At 38.5% G+C, this 17,055-nt stretch overlaps 1 protein-coding gene and 1 long non-coding RNA gene across 2 annotated transcripts; both read right to left on the reverse strand.

Moving 5' to 3' along the window:
• Positions 1-1,904: 1,904 nt before the first annotated feature.
• LOC135947680 (uncharacterized) lies at positions 1,905-2,270 on the reverse strand. Its single transcript, XR_010575702.1, has 3 exons — positions 2,167-2,270; positions 2,011-2,120; positions 1,905-1,958 (listed from the first exon to the last, which is right to left on the reverse strand). It is a non-coding gene; the product is annotated as an uncharacterized LOC135947680 (long non-coding RNA).
• A 174-nt stretch (positions 2,271-2,444) lies between these two features.
• Positions 2,445-4,529, reverse strand: LOC135943312 (uncharacterized). The gene is made up of 9 exons (XM_065489790.1): positions 4,436-4,529; positions 4,106-4,386; positions 3,723-3,837; positions 3,431-3,670; positions 3,306-3,371; positions 3,098-3,165; positions 2,943-3,045; positions 2,588-2,884; positions 2,445-2,533 (listed from the first exon to the last, which is right to left on the reverse strand). Exons 1-9 carry the CDS (start codon positions 4,497-4,499, stop codon positions 2,445-2,447), a joined length of 1,323 nt encoding a protein of 440 aa, XP_065345862.1. The 5' UTR covers positions 4,500-4,529.
• Between the last annotated feature and the right edge of the window lie 12,526 nt (positions 4,530-17,055).

The raw sequence follows: 17,055 nt of genomic DNA on the forward strand, positions 1-17,055 counted from the left end.
TCCACTTGCAATGGGAAACAACTTTTTGGCGCCAGAAACAAACCAAAGAGCTGCGTCAGAAAGTACTTCTCCGTCATTCTCAAGTCAATCAGATGATGAAGGTAATGGCCACGTTGAAATCGGAAACGTTCGAAGGTACTTCCGTGGGCGCCACTCGTCGGTTGGGTATTTTCCGTTGCCCAAAGCTCCAAGGCGTGCAGAGGGTGATGAACCCCAGAGAACGTCGTGTCAAGATCAGATAAATGGACCAAACCGCCCAATCGAGAACGGCCCTACGCGCGGTCAAGGACTTCCCTTCGTACCCAACTGTTGGTGGTGTACGAACGCGCGCCGGATCGGGGAAGGAAGAGTGACGCGGTCAGAAATGATCTACCAATTTTTTATTGGAAATTACTTGGATATATGTTCTCACGTTATGTCAGAAATTCACAGTCAATTACAATTGTAAATCATGTGAGAAAGGGCATCACTTCAGGGACACAAGTGACTAAGACCATATGCCCTATAGGACAAAGCCGAAGTGAGCCCAGTCATTTTATTTATTTTAAATAATCGGAGAAGTTCGTCATCAGTGGGTTTGCTTTGTATTTGTTTTAGTTCTGCTTTCGAGTCTTTTATAATTTTTGCATACACTGCGTGCACTGTAATAAAATTTTGTATCTCAAAAATAATGATTTATTTCCCAAGAACCTAAAAATAATATAAAAAAACGCCAAAAATTTAAATATTCAGTCAGTAATTTATTTTTTTAATTATATGTGATTCGGATTGGTGCATATATAGAATTTTTAATCAAAATTTGTGAATTTTGGAATTCGGACACTATTTTGGATATTAAAAAAAGTTTTTCGGCAGTCATTACTGAAAGAAGGATCTTCAAATTACATAATTTTTATTATTTAAAGAAAAAATGTAATTCATCTTCCTTATCCGTGTAAAATTCTCTTGTATTTTTCTTGTAAAATTTGACAAAAAATAGTTCCAACTAATTTGGAGCATCAGATGCGCAAAACGATGATAGTTTATTATCAGTCGGAAAATTTATTAAAATCGAACAAAACACATAATATATTCGAATAAATGCAAATACAAATAGACACCCGCAACCAAAAATATGCAAACAAACTCGTCCAATTGACATCCAATTGCAAAGAACTCTAAAAATATTCACACCTTTACGCAGACAAAAGAGGAAAAGGCATTCAACAAACTCAAATTATATTTCTGTGGATTGATGAACATGTCATGGATGCTTTTGTCCGGGTAGAACGAAACGCCAATCGTGTCATACGATACGGTGATTCCGACGATGGACGTCTGGCAGGGGAATTTCATCCACACATCAGGGTATGTATACTTGTCGGGCACCAGGGTGCGGCTGTTGCACCACACCTCGTGCGTCTGGTTTATCGACTCCGTCTGCCCCACCAAAACATTGTACTGTGTTGATACTGTACAAATTGTATAAACACTTGGTGCTCAGCAAGTAAAATAGTTTAAATATATACCTAAGTTTGAGGCAATTAAGATTTCATTAACAGTTTGAGGCTCCCAAAGTCGAAATCCGAGCTCACAGCAATGCTTGAACACTTGTGACACATTCTGCCATTTTTTACATTAATCAGCCTCATTTAATTGGATTTTAAACTTCTTACAGTCTTTCCCATACGATCGCCAATTCCAACATAATATATTTTGTTCTGATAGGTCTTAATCTGTCCAAGGTAGTCTAAATGAAAGAAAATTCCAATTTTTGATCGAATATGGGTATTTGTGAGTGATTATACCTGTTTTGGTCGAGCTGTTGTATAAAATGTCGATAGCCGTTTGCTGCCCAAAAGCTAAATTATTAATATAAATTTGAATTACAAAATTTTAATCACATTTATTTGACAGGGGAAAGATTCCGAGAGCCAGCAAGTCCGGCGAAGAGGAAGACAGGGAGTTGGAGGGACGTACTATCAAAGAAATAAGTATTTTATTTGGTTAATTTTGGAAGTTACAGCATACCACTGTCGCATTGCCGAAATTGTTTTTGACAATGCTGGAAACCATGTTCGGCTCCTTCTCTTGGCCGCACTTGTACGTTTCGTAGGCAGTCACACACTCGTCGTCAAATTCTAAAAAATGAGTAACTTACGGGGGTTAAATAATTTAAATTTCAACTTTTTCCGCTGCACTCGTCGAAAGCTGTGAAGGCATTGTCCATTTTCTGCGGCTCTTCTTGGGAGATAAGTTCTATTTGTCGCAGAGTTGCTATGCCATTCAGTCCACCCAATTCAAACTATACATAAAATTAGTTTAACTCAAAGTCATCAATTATATTTCTTTAAAAAAGAGAAAAATCACAAAAAATCAAATTTAAAGAATTAGCTACCATTCCGATTTCAACACCAATACATTTCAAGAAGCACTACAAAATGAAAAGGGGTATATATTAATTTTTAATATAAAAAATTAAGAACAACTTTTAAATCAAGGGAAATTGCTGTCGTCAAAAACACGCTGATATTCAGAAGCAAGTCGATTTGTTCTAACGAAATAGGAAGCAAAATTTCAAATTAAATTAACAATTTTATATTGTCACCTGGGGTGATGTTCCAAAGGTCGGCACACTCGGCCTGCATTCCCTTTTGGGAGGTCGAGTTTCTGCGCACATCGCAAAGAAAATCTTTCTTCTCAATGCAATTCGCGGTGGCCAGAAGCATGGATCCGTTTCGAACCTCGAGGTAAACGCAGTCCAGGTCTGCTTGAGGATGGCCTACCTTCCACCTGATCTCAGGTTCCACGAATTCCCGGTTCAAGGAGCACCACCTGAAGTTAGACACGCAGCCGGAAACCGTGCCGGACACCCAGAAATCGCCAGAGGTAAGCAATGGATATTCTAATTATTTAAAAATGAAATTTAATCATTTTATAAATTTACTGACGTTAATTTGTACTTTTGGTGATATTGGTCAAGCAATTGTGTTTTCCAATAGACTCCACGGAGGCCAGGGTCAAACCGATGTTGCAACAACTTTGCCACGCAGCTGCCCAGTTCGACTGCAAAATGATTATTTGGGATTGTAAGTTTCTTTTATTTCCAAATTTATACCGGTATTTTCTTGTGGAACAAAAAGTGGCGTCCACAAGCGTCAAACCAATCGCCATACGAGAAATAATCTGGATTATTTCAATGAATTTTCTCAGGAATTAGTTTATAATTGAAATCATACTCTTCAGTCTACTTTCATTATCGAAATTTGCCAACTATACCAAGAATTAGATTTTTTTTGTAATATTTTTTATTTCAATTAAATTACGTTTCTCTGGCAGAGGCCTTTTGGGCATTGAGCGACGCAAGGCTTTGGAGTTGCAGCTCTCAGCACCTTAAAAACCATTTTCAGACGCTCTCAAATTGAATAAAACAATTTCTCTGTCACCTTGCACGCGAAAATCAATTTACTCTCGCAATTTCGATCTGTCAAGATGGTGCCAGTGGAATTCAGAACGAAGCGGAAGTGGACGCAACTCTCGCTGCCATTATTGTTATCAGGTTGTCCCCGCTCCCAGGTCAGACCTGGGGAAAAAACCGTTGGTCCATTGGGCTCACACCACGACCAGTGGCCCTGAGGTGAACCCTTCTGCGTGCCAGAGGTCCAGTAGTTAAAATTCGCTTTCCAAGTCCCTTAAATTGGGAAATTATAAATTTTATTTTTAAAGAAAAGCAGGAATTAAACTGTTGTTGTAGACGATTGTCAGGTTGGTCAGGCCGAATTGCTCGGCTTTGCTGTCCAGGTTGAGCGCCTCCATTCCTAAGGCGCAGCACTGTTCATAGTTTGCCAAAAACGTCGTCTAATTTAAATTAATTATATTATTTGGATTGATAAAATAATGATTTTCAAACTGGTTTGTTTCCCAGGAGATACGTATATCCGCCAATGTCAACCCAGAATCCGTAAGATGATTTATCTTTTTATACAAAATTAGAGGAATCTTATTTGGTCCTATAGAGACTACTTAAATTTCTTACTCTTCAAGATCATATCAGCGTCAAACAAAGAAGCCTAACAATTGTTCATGATTTGTTTTCTTATGTTAATTAATAAATTTGTGTTCTTACATCTTTATCGCACAATTTCGGACACTCAACAGGCAGTTGGCAGATGAAGGGCAGGGTTTCGTCGCATTTTCTGTGCACCATCCCCCTTTGCGAGGTGTTATTCGAGTTTACGAACGCCAGGCATCGGTCCAGAGTGGACGGAGCAGCGGTGGTGGGAAGCAAGAATTTCTCCGACGCAATTAGTGTTGTTGAAATGTTGAATCCCGTCGAGCACCACGCGTATTTTTTCTCCAAATCGCATTTGAAGTCTTCATTCGAGCCGCTCGTCCAGAACATTGTGCCTTAATTTTTTGTTTATATTTAAATTGTTTATTGAGATTAAATAAAAACCTCTAAAGGTGGATAGGCAGTCCATTTCCTCGAAGGAGGTCACGACCAAGAGCACCATGTTCATTGCCTTGCACTTCAGTGCAGCCTCGTTTCTCGTCGCCTAAAAAATCATTTCAAATCAAATGCATATAAATAAAACATTTCGTTACAATCAAAGTCGAAACGTAGTATTTTCTATTGTTGCACTTTGTTGCGTTTAAAACTGAACCATCCGCTAAAAGTCAGTTTGTAGTAATATCGAAATATACGTAATTAAATATAAAATGTACTTGGAGATGGTGCTTCCGTTGGTTTCTGGTCAGATAATTTATTGAGATTTAAATAATGAAGTGATATTATTTCGAACGAAATATCTCGGATTGGCATTACTCCAGTTTTTAAAAGTTTTGATTCGTATAACCCGTAAAAATGAAGTGTTTTCCTCATTCCACATAATATGCCAATTTAACCTCCCGACCCGTCACTTTTTCCATGAAAATATACTTACCAGGAGATATTTATTAAAATCAGTGCAAGTCAAACGACAGCGAATGGGCTGAAATTAAAACCTGTTTAAATTTTTCATCAAAAATTGGCAATCTGACTGTGGTTGTTGTCGTTGTTGTTGAAATAGTTGGGCCTGGAGTGGTACTAACAGACGTTTCCCTATTTAAATTAAAAGCGGTTTTTGTCAATCCTTGCAATGACACGGAATTTGTAGCTGTTGATGTTATAATTTGCATTCCTGCAGTAGTCAGGTCTACTGAGGGGTTGATTGAAGCGGGAGAAGTCATCCCTGAAGGAAATCCTCCCCCAACATCCGTCAAGCCAACGCCATATATCGGGGGAAGTGTAGCAGAGTTTATTGGCGTTGATGAAACTTCTCCAATGACGTCATTGCCTGCCGTTCCATCTGCAGGCGTGACGTCAGCGCTCGCGTTTCCCCCACTGCCCAATAAACCGCTGGTGCTGCCACTGTCAGCAGGGGCTTTTGATTTTTCATAAATTTCATCGGCTGCTTTTCATTTTTATTTATTATGTTACTGCTCGTCGCTGCTGAGTTTACATCCGCTCCAGTTAATAAATCGTGGCCGTTGCTCTGTCCTTGGATTGAATTTCCTGTCGCAGTGACTTTTTGCAATGATGGCAGCGAATTATTGTGCTAGGAGCGTGCAGAATGCAGATTAATTGTGAAATCATGATGGCGTATGGTGTACTCACGAGAGATGTTTCTTTTCCATTAGTGTTCAGGTTGTTAATTGGCGCCGAAGATGCAGTTCTGATCAATGTTGTCCCGTTTTTTGGCGGCAGGCATTTTTTAAATCCGCAACACTTGATGATTTTCTGACGGCGAAATAATAAGCTCTTCGGAAGGTAAATTTTGATGGGACCTTATTTTAACGATTAAAATTAAACTCCATAAATTAAATATTAATAAATCTAAAAACCAGAATTTCCATTTGCTGCTGGAATGCGGATTTTCACCGATATAACATTTTTGTCTTTCTGCAACAGGAAAATTTTAATACATAATTTAGCAAACACCAATTTCTTTGATGTTATTTGACTTACTTGGTTTACTACTTCTCCACTGATCCCCAGCAAAAAAAGAAACGAAAATCCCAGCAGACTTGCCGTAATCATTTGGTGCTGTTGGTGCCTATGGCTTTAAAGCCTGACTGCGGCGAGCTTAGTTGCTAGGCTGGCATCGCTTCCCACACCAAATCATCGAGCCACCGCGTCACTGGCGTTTTATCTCTTCCGCTTTTCAATGTGGAACAGTCACCAAAGCACAGCTCATTTCACGTTATATAATCAAATTTGAAAATTTACTGCTCCTGTTGCACACGTGCTCGATTCTCTTATGATCCGCCGTGGCGAAATGTTTCTTGCAATCACAAGAGGCGGTGCATCTCACGAACTATCTCATAAACACAAATTCTGATAAAAATAACATTAGATATGTGTGTGTTCTAGCCCCGCGCTAGAGTTTTTTCAATTCCTTTTTTTTAATTCAATTTTTAAAATGCTACTCTCCAAACTGCTTTGAATTAGAAAGAGTTATTCAAAGCACCTACAGGAGATGCAGTTTAATAATCCACGGGTGCATGCAATAAGCAAAATGTTTGAGTGTCGCTCAGGTGGCCGAAACTCTTGCAGACGCTTAAACTAATTGCTCGTGATTATTTTCACTGCAGTGTTTGAATGAACCGTGTTTTTTTGGAAATATGAACAAGTTTTCTGGATTATATTTGCTTCAATAAAGTCGATTTCTGTGACATTAAAGCTTTGATGGAATGGCGTCTGAAATTTAAAACTGTTTCAAATTGGAGAAAAATTGTCGAGAGGTTTGCCAACTTTCTACATTTCATGACTTTGCTGAAATTGTGGATCAATCTTCCGTAATTATAATTTTGTGTACCCTTGAAGACTCATGTGACAACAACTTTCTCATATCGAATTGTTTTTAGTGGTTTTTAGCATAGTGAGAGCAATTAGCTATTTTCCTGACGCGTTTATAACGAAAAATGCAATATCTAAAGTTGATATTTGGTTTCCATTATTTATTTTCCTCATAATTTCGCAATAGGCTCTAAACATGATATATCAAATGCGGCTTGTGTATGAGGAGATGTTCTAATCTCGTCTTGATCTTCAGGGTGTAGGACAAATGTGACTTCTCAGCGAATCCATATTTTCATATGTCAACTGACAGTCTCTGCATTTAACTCGTCCTCGGTGCTTTTTGTCACAGTGATCCTTTCGACATTTTTCTCCTCCTGCACTATCTTTAAAGTAACTGCGACATCTAAGTACAAGGCACGCTTTGTAATCCTTATGAGTCCATAAGTGCGTTTGACAACTCTGGACACTGGAATATTTATGATCTGGGTTGCACCGGAGCGGGCATGGGGGCTTATCTACGTTTTCTATTTCAAACTCATCAACACCCTCCCCTCCAGTACTTGATGCTTGCTGTCCAACTGAAAAATAAAATGAATCATTCAGTGGTCGCGCTCGATATTAATTCTTCTTATCATCTGTTTTCAGCTTAAACTCTGCTATCTTGTTTGATTTCTAAGATCCAATTTTGATTAATGTTAAGCTGGGCATTATTCAATGCTAAAACGTAGCAATTGTATAAGAAACATTGGAAACGATAGATATTTTGGTTTTCAGCACGTCAAAAGAAATCGTTTTATTAATTTAGAATAAACAGTAGCTAGATTGAGTCTGGAATCGTAGCGGAGTTGCATTAAAACTAAATAGACGTTGGCGCCATCTGTTGGCTCCTTCGAACACTAAAAGGTCAATTCATATCTGTTTTACCTTGTTCCCCTTGAGACCGCGGATCAGGATCATCGAAGGGTGAAGCAACCTGATGCTGGATCCCTGCAACTGTCGAATTCGAAGCAAATCCACCAGCAGCACCCATTGGTTCTTGGAAATGTAATTGATTGGCGAATGATGGCTGGGCTGGAGGGAATTGGTTTGGCCATTCCTGTGCTGGAGAATGGAAGTCGAATGGATTTTCAGGCATGGCATTGGCTACTGCAGCACCTGAAATAAAAATATTTATTTTAATTGGATTCATTTAGTTCAAGAGACTTGATTCTATACAAATTTCGTCACTAAAATAAAGAAAGAGATACCTTGGAATCCTGGTGTTTCTGAGTAAGTCGGGATGTTTTGCCACGGCTGGTCAGTATCCATGGCAGTTGATGGGGCTTGTTCAGCAGCAAAGTTGTCCATTTGATCGGTGTAATCTGAGGGTTTCAATTTGAGTCAAGTTTTCAGTGATAGCACAGAAATAATTGTTACCATAATTATATATTGGATATTGAGTCGTCATCTCACAATCGAAGTCCGTGCCATTCGAATTTAGGAAGTTGAAATCAATCGAAGGGACTGCAAAAAATTATGCTTGGTAATACTCACAATTTAAAAAAGGAATTCACCTAAATTCGACAATGACGAATCATCGGCATTAAATAAATCAGGAAAGTCAGGAAGATCTTGGCTTTGTTGAGGCTGACCAGTCTGATCAAGCGCTGCAGATTGGCTCTCTGAAGGAAATAAAATAACCATATAAATAACTCATTCGTTTTTCAAATGGCCTTACAATGAGTCATAGATGTGGAAAAAGTAACCAGACATGACCGATTTGTAAAACGGGCATAACATTTCGAGTTCTTAAAAATCCGACCACAACTTTTACAAGATGTCGATACTACTTTTGAGAAAATTGCGTCATGCAATGTCAAACATCTTCCCACCAATACACCATGGTGGACCAAAGGCAGCTAATAATTACCATTTAGATCCTCTTGTAATGGCCACTGATAGCTTTGATCCTGGTACTGCCTTCCTTGGCCATCTGTGAAGATTAAACGAGAAACAAAAATTCTAAAATCACAAGGAAAATATCTAAATTAGCACCAGATCCTTCCTGATCCATGATGGTAAGCTAAAACACGTGTTTCCAGCTGAACTGCCAATGACGTGTATTAGATAGATGGGTTATTGTGTTGGCAGTTGTTGCGCAAGCGTGAGTACGTTGCAGTGTTGCCAACTTAATATTTAGATTTCGAAGCTCATTATTTATTCTCATGAAATTAGATTTGAAGAAAGAAAAGAGATGATTTAAAACTTAGCTAATATTAGCATAATTTTAATGACGCTCAAAGTTAAAACTAGCTTTTCATAATTGCATAGCATTTACCATGGCATGCTTAATTTAATGACCGAAAGGTTTTGAGATGTATATAGAGATCTGTAACTTTTTGAGGCTGCTGAATGCAGGAAAATGATTATATTTATTTTCCAACTGTTTCAAATAAATCATCTCAATTCAGATGAAAACTGTTGTGTTGGCTTTTAAGTTCAGGAACACTTGCCAGGAGGTTTGTTTATTCAAGGAGGTTTTTGATCTGAACACCAATAATAGAAAAGTGCAACGAGTGTGGGCGACCAATCAGGGAAACGCGCGTCTCCTCTCTGATTGGTCAGCAGTGCTTTTGTGGCATTCAACGATTGGTGCAGATTGTTTAAATGAAATAACGGTTTTATTTTCTAAAAGAGTGGCTGATTTAGAAAATTTTCAAAATATTAGTAGCAAATAAAGTAAATTTTGATCAGAAAAGCTTCTTTTGGAAACAGTTTCCAATAATCTAAGTGGTTGATTTGTCAAGCTTTGTGCAGAAAATGTCTGAGAAGTGGCAGTAAAAAATTATTCCTTCTTTTAGGCAGATTTTGAGCAAAAACTGTTTCTCTCCTCAGCAGACGATAAACGGTTCGAAATGTCTCGAGAGCAAATGAGAGCGGAAGAAACTCGAATTCTTTAACCTCTTATTAATATCATAGCTTATAAAGTATAAAAAGCTAAATTTACATTCAATGATTTGTAGTCTAGATCTAGGAAGACGAAGATTTGTGTCAAATCCTAGAAATACAATTATGGTCAAACTTTTAAATGTGCGTTGTTGTCCCGCATTCCAGAATAAAACTGTTGTGAAATATAAGTTAATAATTCCAATCCTGTAATTAATATCTCAATTTTGTAAAGGTAGATATAGTTCTTCATCTAGAGTTTAAAAAAAATCAATATTTTGCTGTTCATAAGTTATTATATGAACGTGCTTTTGTCGAATATTTGCAACATGATCTACAGGAGTACATTTCACTCAAATATCAAGGGAAATTGCCCTTTACTATTCAGGGTATGCATAGTGATCTCTCAACTGACCTGAATTAAATTGTGATAGTTTATAAACATTTGGAATAATTTACTGGTATTTCGCCCGATTTATGTTTTTTTAATTGGAAGCATATTTAACGCACAAAATCAGCGAGAGTGGAACACTGCCCTTATTTTTATCCATTAACACTTAAACTGAATAAAACGATGCTGGTCCAAATCAAAAGGTGGCGTTTGTTCTCACAATTTACAATAAAACAAATCACTATGCTCGCCTTTTCTTTCTCCCGCAATTTCCGCTGACGTCACAAACAAAACAGCGATTCCAGCGCCATCTTATTGAAGGTCTGTTTCAGATAACCCAATCCAAACCAGGTTATAAAATCAGGCAAATCGTCTGTGCAACGGAAAATTGACCTACGCGAACAATACTTTCACTTTTGATACTGCTCGCAGAAATAATTTTAATTTGCAGAGTACGTATGCAACTTGCAGTGTTCTAATAGTACGCAGGTTGCGAACTTGTCGATTAATACAAATTGAATTTTCTCTCGAGATTCGTGCATTTTAATCCCTAATTAAAATTAATTCTTATGGATGGCGATTTTTGGTTTAAAAGTGATTTTAATGGTGTTTAGAGAAGATTTCATATAAATACGAAATACAAGGAAAAGCAGAGTAAGACCAAAACATTGTAAGAAAATCAACTGATGAAAACAAAGCAAACGCCCCAAGCACAAAAAGCATTGACAAAGTTTTTTTTAAAATTATTTACGTATCCACTCAATGCAAACGAAAGTCGGACCGGAGTAATATTCTGGATTTGAGGTACCTATTTCGTGAACATTTTTGCAACCAGATAATCTATTTCCAGGCGTGACGCCATGTTCAATAGAAATAATCACCGACCAGGCTGTCAATTGCCTTTTCCTGAGAGTATTCATTGAGTCAAATATTGAAACCTCAAAAAGCTTAAAATATGAATTCTCAACTTATATAAAACTTAATGTTTAAACATTGAGCCGCCTTTCTTATTTTTTTTTTAAATTTTTAAGAGTTCAATTTGCACGCAGCCGTAAAGGTTGTAAAATTGGTTTGATTTTTTTAGGATTTTTGAAAACTCTTTGCAGAAAATAAAACAAGTCGGAGTTGTGCCGACTGCCCGGGTGTCGCGGGGCTCGGTCAGCGCGCTCGCGCGCGCTCACGGGGTTCTGGGGGGTCGGTGTTTAGGGGGGAGGGTTGACCTCACTTGTGATTCTTCGCTCGCGGCACAAATAGCTAGCTTACTAACAATATCTAACCTGACTCAAAGCACTACTGAAATTCTAGAAACAATACTCTCTAGACCTGGTTTAAGGGTAAATGATTCAGAAGGGAAACAAGCAGGGTTTGGCAAGCAAGGAAACTGTATTTATTACAAAGTGAAAGAGACTCTACTTTAAGAGGTGGGAAAACAGCTCTGAAGGAGCTGTGAAAAACCTCCCAAAAGAACAAGTGGCTTTAATCTACTGAATTTAATTTGACTTTACAACTACTGAGAGAAATTACAAAGAATGGAACTAGTGTGTTCGCCGGCGGCGGCCAACTGGCGGGCGCCCAATTCAGGCGGCGGCCTCCTCACAGAGAGGCCATTCCCTGGACTTGGTGACAACGCGTCCCACACAGGCCACACCGACTAGCACAACCGTTTCCCCAATTTGCAAGCCAGTCGCGGAACTCACGGGCGAGAAGCGGGCTATTAACTGTAACAAAACGCGACAAAGTCACGTCCAGAATGCCGCGTTCAGTCCCAGCCACGCAAGTTCCACGCAATCTGACGCAATCAGCCGCCAGAACCCGAAACTTAGTCAATCCGCGATCATCCGCTCTATATCACGCTCAAATCGGTGAGTAGCGCCCGCCCTGCTCACCGTTCAGCGATTTCTCTCACAAAACAAAGGAAAATTTACAAAGAAAGACTCGATAATTCACCAAATTCGCGCGGGACCACGCCAAATCTCACTACTTGCGTGCTCTGTCCCGCGCTATTCTCGCTTCCCAACTCGCTAAATCCCACAAAATCCCGCTAACCTTTATCTCGCCTACGCCGGTCAGGGTTCCTGGACCTGCACCGGTCGCCAGGATCGCCCTGAACGTTTACAACACGCGCTGGATCGACGCAACGCCGTGTGCAACTCGCACACGCGTTCGCTCGCTTCCAGACTCTCTTCCAGACTGCTGTCTAGCGCGCGCAGCGCTCTGATTGGTCGCGAGCGCTAGGCTCGCCTATTGCGCTCAGATGCCAACTTATCTTTTGACTCGGGCGGGTGGGAACAAGGGGGATCACGGCCACAGAGTCTTGGGCATAAATAATTTTAATTGTGTTTGTCTTTGTGCAGTGTTCTACAAATTGTTGACTGGAAAGTTGCACAAAGACTTTAAATTATTTGAATGATTTGCTGATCGAGCCATATAAAGCAGGCCTGATTTACCGCTTGTATTCATTTTTTATTTTTTAGAATCACACACATGGCGAGTATCAAAATTAGACTTATACGATTTTCCGCAGTCAGGGCACTCGTAACGACCTTTATGATCACTTTTCCTGTGATCATCACGAGCTTTTTTTCCTCCATCTGTTTCCATATCAAAATAATAGTAGCAATTCTTGAAACAACGGACATACTTTGAATGACAATTCCTCATATGTCTTCGAAGATTTTCAACTTCGTCACACTTATTACGCAGACCATAGAGACACCGAATAATTGGGCATTTCAGATCGTCTAGGTTCAATTTCACACAATATCTTGTGATCCAGAACCCGTAGAGTGTTGAGGTGATTGGGCGGGAGCAGCAGGAACAACCTCTGAAAACATTAATAGTATATGAAATGGATACGGAAATTGTTCAACGCTATTTTAAGCGTGGAAAGCACATTTAAACGTGATAAATTTATTAACTGTAAATTTAATATTTTTCGAAAACAAATATAACATAGAAATATATCAGACTATACCGTTCGCTTCAGGGTAATAAGAACCCTGCTGGAGCGGCTGTTGAAGAGGCATTTTCTGTAATAACATGCTGCCTGCACCTGCACCTTGATTTGGAAATACATTTTGGGTTGGCGGAACTTGACCTTGAATCGTTGGTTGATTTGAGCTGCTTGAAGTTCCACGCATGTAAGAAGCCACTAAACCAAAATTTGTTAATATTTATTTAGATATCAGAGTTCACGAAAGAATTTTTCTTACATTGATCAGCACTTGAAAATGTGTGAGGCAGGTTATTGACTCCACGATCCGTCATCATTGGACTTTTTGGTGATTGCTCGCATCCAGAATGATTCCCAAATCCTTGAGCCTGTTGTCCATATTGACCATGAGATATTGAACGATTATTTTTACCCTCGTTTGAATCCATCGATCTTGTACGAACTGAAATTTATAAAAATAATATTTTCAAGAATGGTCAGTTCATCCTAACATGGCTAATTATTCTAAAAATTACTCATTATTTTGAAAAAATAATCTACCATTTTGATCTGCACTTGCTGCATTATATTGCGAAGCTCGGGATTGCCTTGCTTGAGGAACGTAAGCTGCATTCTGTGCCAGCGGATGGGGAGAGAAACTTTGTTTGTAGCCCTGATAACTTTGCTGGAAGTTGAATCTTCGTGCCCCTGGAAATGTTTATTATTTAATGGAGCTCAAGACAAAAAAATTAAATTGTCCGCTTCCGTCAGTGACTTAAAGTATTTCAAAAAAAAAATCATTCTTCCTGCACCTTTGTTTTGATACACATTTTGGGTTGGCGGAACTTGATCTTGAATCGTTGGTTGGTTTGAACTGCGTGAAGTTCCAGGCATATCATAAGCCACTAAACCAAAATTCATTAATGTTTATTCAATTATTTCATGAATTAAATCTTCTTACAACGAGCAGAACTTGTCGATGTGTAAGGCAGGTTAACTCCACGATCCATCGTTCGTCTCTTTACTGATTGCTTGGCTCCAAAAGGATTTCCAGATCCTTGAGTCAGTCTTATATCTTGACCCTGAGACTTTGAGTATTCTGTTACACCATCGTAGGGTTGCATCGGCCTTTTAGGAACTAAAATTGCATGAAATGAAAATTATAAGAATTAAAAATTATACTTTAAATGTATTCCAAGAGATTATTGGTTTTATAAAAAAGACATAAATTATGAATCTACCATTTTGTACTGCACTTGCTGCGTAATATTGCGCGTCTTGAGATTGCCATGCCTGAGGATCAGGTACATTATGAGGTGGAAGATGATGGGAACTTTGGCTATCATAGCCCTCAGACTGAGAGATCTGACTTTGCTGGTAGACAATGCTTCCTGCACCTGGATCGTATTATTAAATGGTGCTCAAGACGAAAAAAATATATTATTTGCTCTTCAGCTACTGTGTCAACTTAAATAATTTAAAAATTTCATCGGGAGCACCTTGTACTGCTGGTGTTGCTGCATAGCCTGGAGGAAACTGCGCATTGTTCCCCGACTGGCCAGCTCCAAAGGAAGACGGTGGATCATGTGCGTCTGTATTTGCATGTTCAGTATCTATAGTTTAAATTAAAATTAATCAAATCCCTTTGTGTTGAAAAGGTGCCAAGAGATGACGCGAGTACTTTATTCCAATTTAAGCCAGTTTTCGCCTTGATTTTAGACTATATATTCTGCCAATGCAAATTAATCCTCATCTTTTGATGTGTCCGAAACCTAATTTTATACAGCCAATCACCGCTAAATCGGGAAAACATTATTAGAAGTAGAAATTCGAAAAAATCTATCCTGGCATTATACGGCGATTAGCATTACTTAATTTTTTGTTCCAGAGCATCAAAATAAAATATTTTTCACAGCTGAATTGAATCTATAATCAAAGCGAAAATAAACCGTTGATGCCATCTATTGGCCAATTTAGAAACAATTTCTGTCTTGTGACCTGTATGATTCCAGGATTCGCCCTGGCTTTCCTCAGTTGGGACACTGGATAAATATCCTGAAATTATTTTGTGAACTCAAATTTCAACAAAGGAACTTTTACGAGATTGTAAATACCTGAATTTGAATAAATAGGATCGTGTGGATAGAAATCCAAATAATTATTAGGATGATAAAGAACATCCTGATTTCCATCTGGAAGGCCTTGTTGCGGCTGCCATGATTCCTCATCGTGTCCCTGGTTTATCGGCGCGAGCCCTAAACGTTGCTCGGGTTGAGTGGCTGGAAACGAAGAAATGCGATCTCAAAAATCTTAAAAAATCAGAATACTATATTGTAATACGTGCATTTAAATTGAATTCAAACGGAAGCATTGGTCAACAATTAAAAATTTACAAGCCGTTTTTAATATTGATCACGGAACGTTTATTGTGTTTTAAGAAAAGCCGTGAAGCTCAGTAATTTGTAATTTACTGTAAATTTTCTTTTCTTTGACGAGTGCTTAAAATTTTCTCACTTGTTCCCTGACGAAGAACTGCAGCAGGTTGCAAATTATAGCCGTATTGATCCACCTGCTGCATTTGATGGCTTTGTCCTGGAAAATGCTGCTGATTCTGTCCATCTGCGGAACACGGATTAAATAAAAATCTCGTCCAGACCACAAAACGAATTTTTTGGACAAAATCTAAATATTTACCATTCATCCTTCCCCGGTCCATGACAGATGAATGCTGGTCTAAAACTGAAACACGTAGTGTTTTATAGTGGCCGGCTGATCCAAAATTCTTCTAAGAAGGAACATGTTTCTTTATAATTTTAAGAAACCAATTAATGAAATATAATAAAACAATTTAAATTACAATGGCTACTCCCACTGAAGAAAAGAACTGATATTTTTAATTTAACAGTTTTATTGCGTCACACGCTCTCGTACTGAACAAAATTCATATAACATCAAAAGCAACAGGGAATTTTAATTTATGTATCGTTGTAAATATCTGCCACCATGTCCGAGTGCAAATGAAAAGAGAAACGATTAAGCAACGATGAAATTACCATCATTGGTGCTTTCATTCGTATTAAAAAAATTCAGCTAAACTAAACATTTCGACCTTTCTTCTCATTTTAACAGAGAAAAAATATACCTTTCACACTGAAAAGTTGCTAATAATAGGCAGTTTAAAAAGCGAGTTTTGAATAGAAACAGGATATAATTTTAATTAATTACGCCGCAACTATTCGATCAGAAAATCACGCTCACGACACACATACACGAGGCAAACGAGAGATCAAATAATAGTTAACCACATCTGGAAGCCATGTTGAATTTGATCGTTAAGAATTAATTTTAAATCACAAATTGCCCTGACCCAATGCTTTTAACTTGGAAAAATGGAACACCCCCCACCCCCATAAGATGAATAATTTAACTTACAATAATTCTCCACTCTCATAGAGGCGCATAATAGAGGATTTTAAGGCTAAAACAATCAATTATACTCACGATAAAGGATTCAGGTCCTTCTCCGTTGGCAGTGTGATGGAAATTCAGCTTAGAACGATCGGTCGGGATCTATAACGGTCAGAAAAAATCATGCAAGGAGGTTTTTGATCTGAACCAATCAAAAGTGCCACGAGAACGCTGGTGACCAATCAGAGAAGCGAGTGGCTCTCTCTTTTTGGCTACGTCTGGCAACGTCGCTGCAATCTCGTTCTCGCTTTGAGCTGGTACACAAGCCAATCAGGGAATCTCGCGTCTCTCTATGATTGGTCAGTAGCGCTTTTGTGGCTTTCAATGATTGGTGCAAATTTTTTTAAAAAAAAGTAACGGTTTTATTTTATAAAAGAGTGGCTTAGTTAGAAAAATACAAAATAAGATTAGCAATTATTGTTAAAATTAATCAGAGAAGCCTCTTTTGGGAAACAGTTTTCAATAATCTAAATGGCAGTCGGCTGATTTCTCACGCTTTGTGCGGATAATGCCTGAAAA

Source organism: Cloeon dipterum, chromosome 1, assembly GCF_949628265.1.
Source record: "Cloeon dipterum chromosome 1, ieCloDipt1.1, whole genome shotgun sequence".
Classification (NCBI taxonomy): domain Eukaryota; kingdom Metazoa; phylum Arthropoda; class Insecta; order Ephemeroptera; family Baetidae; genus Cloeon; species Cloeon dipterum.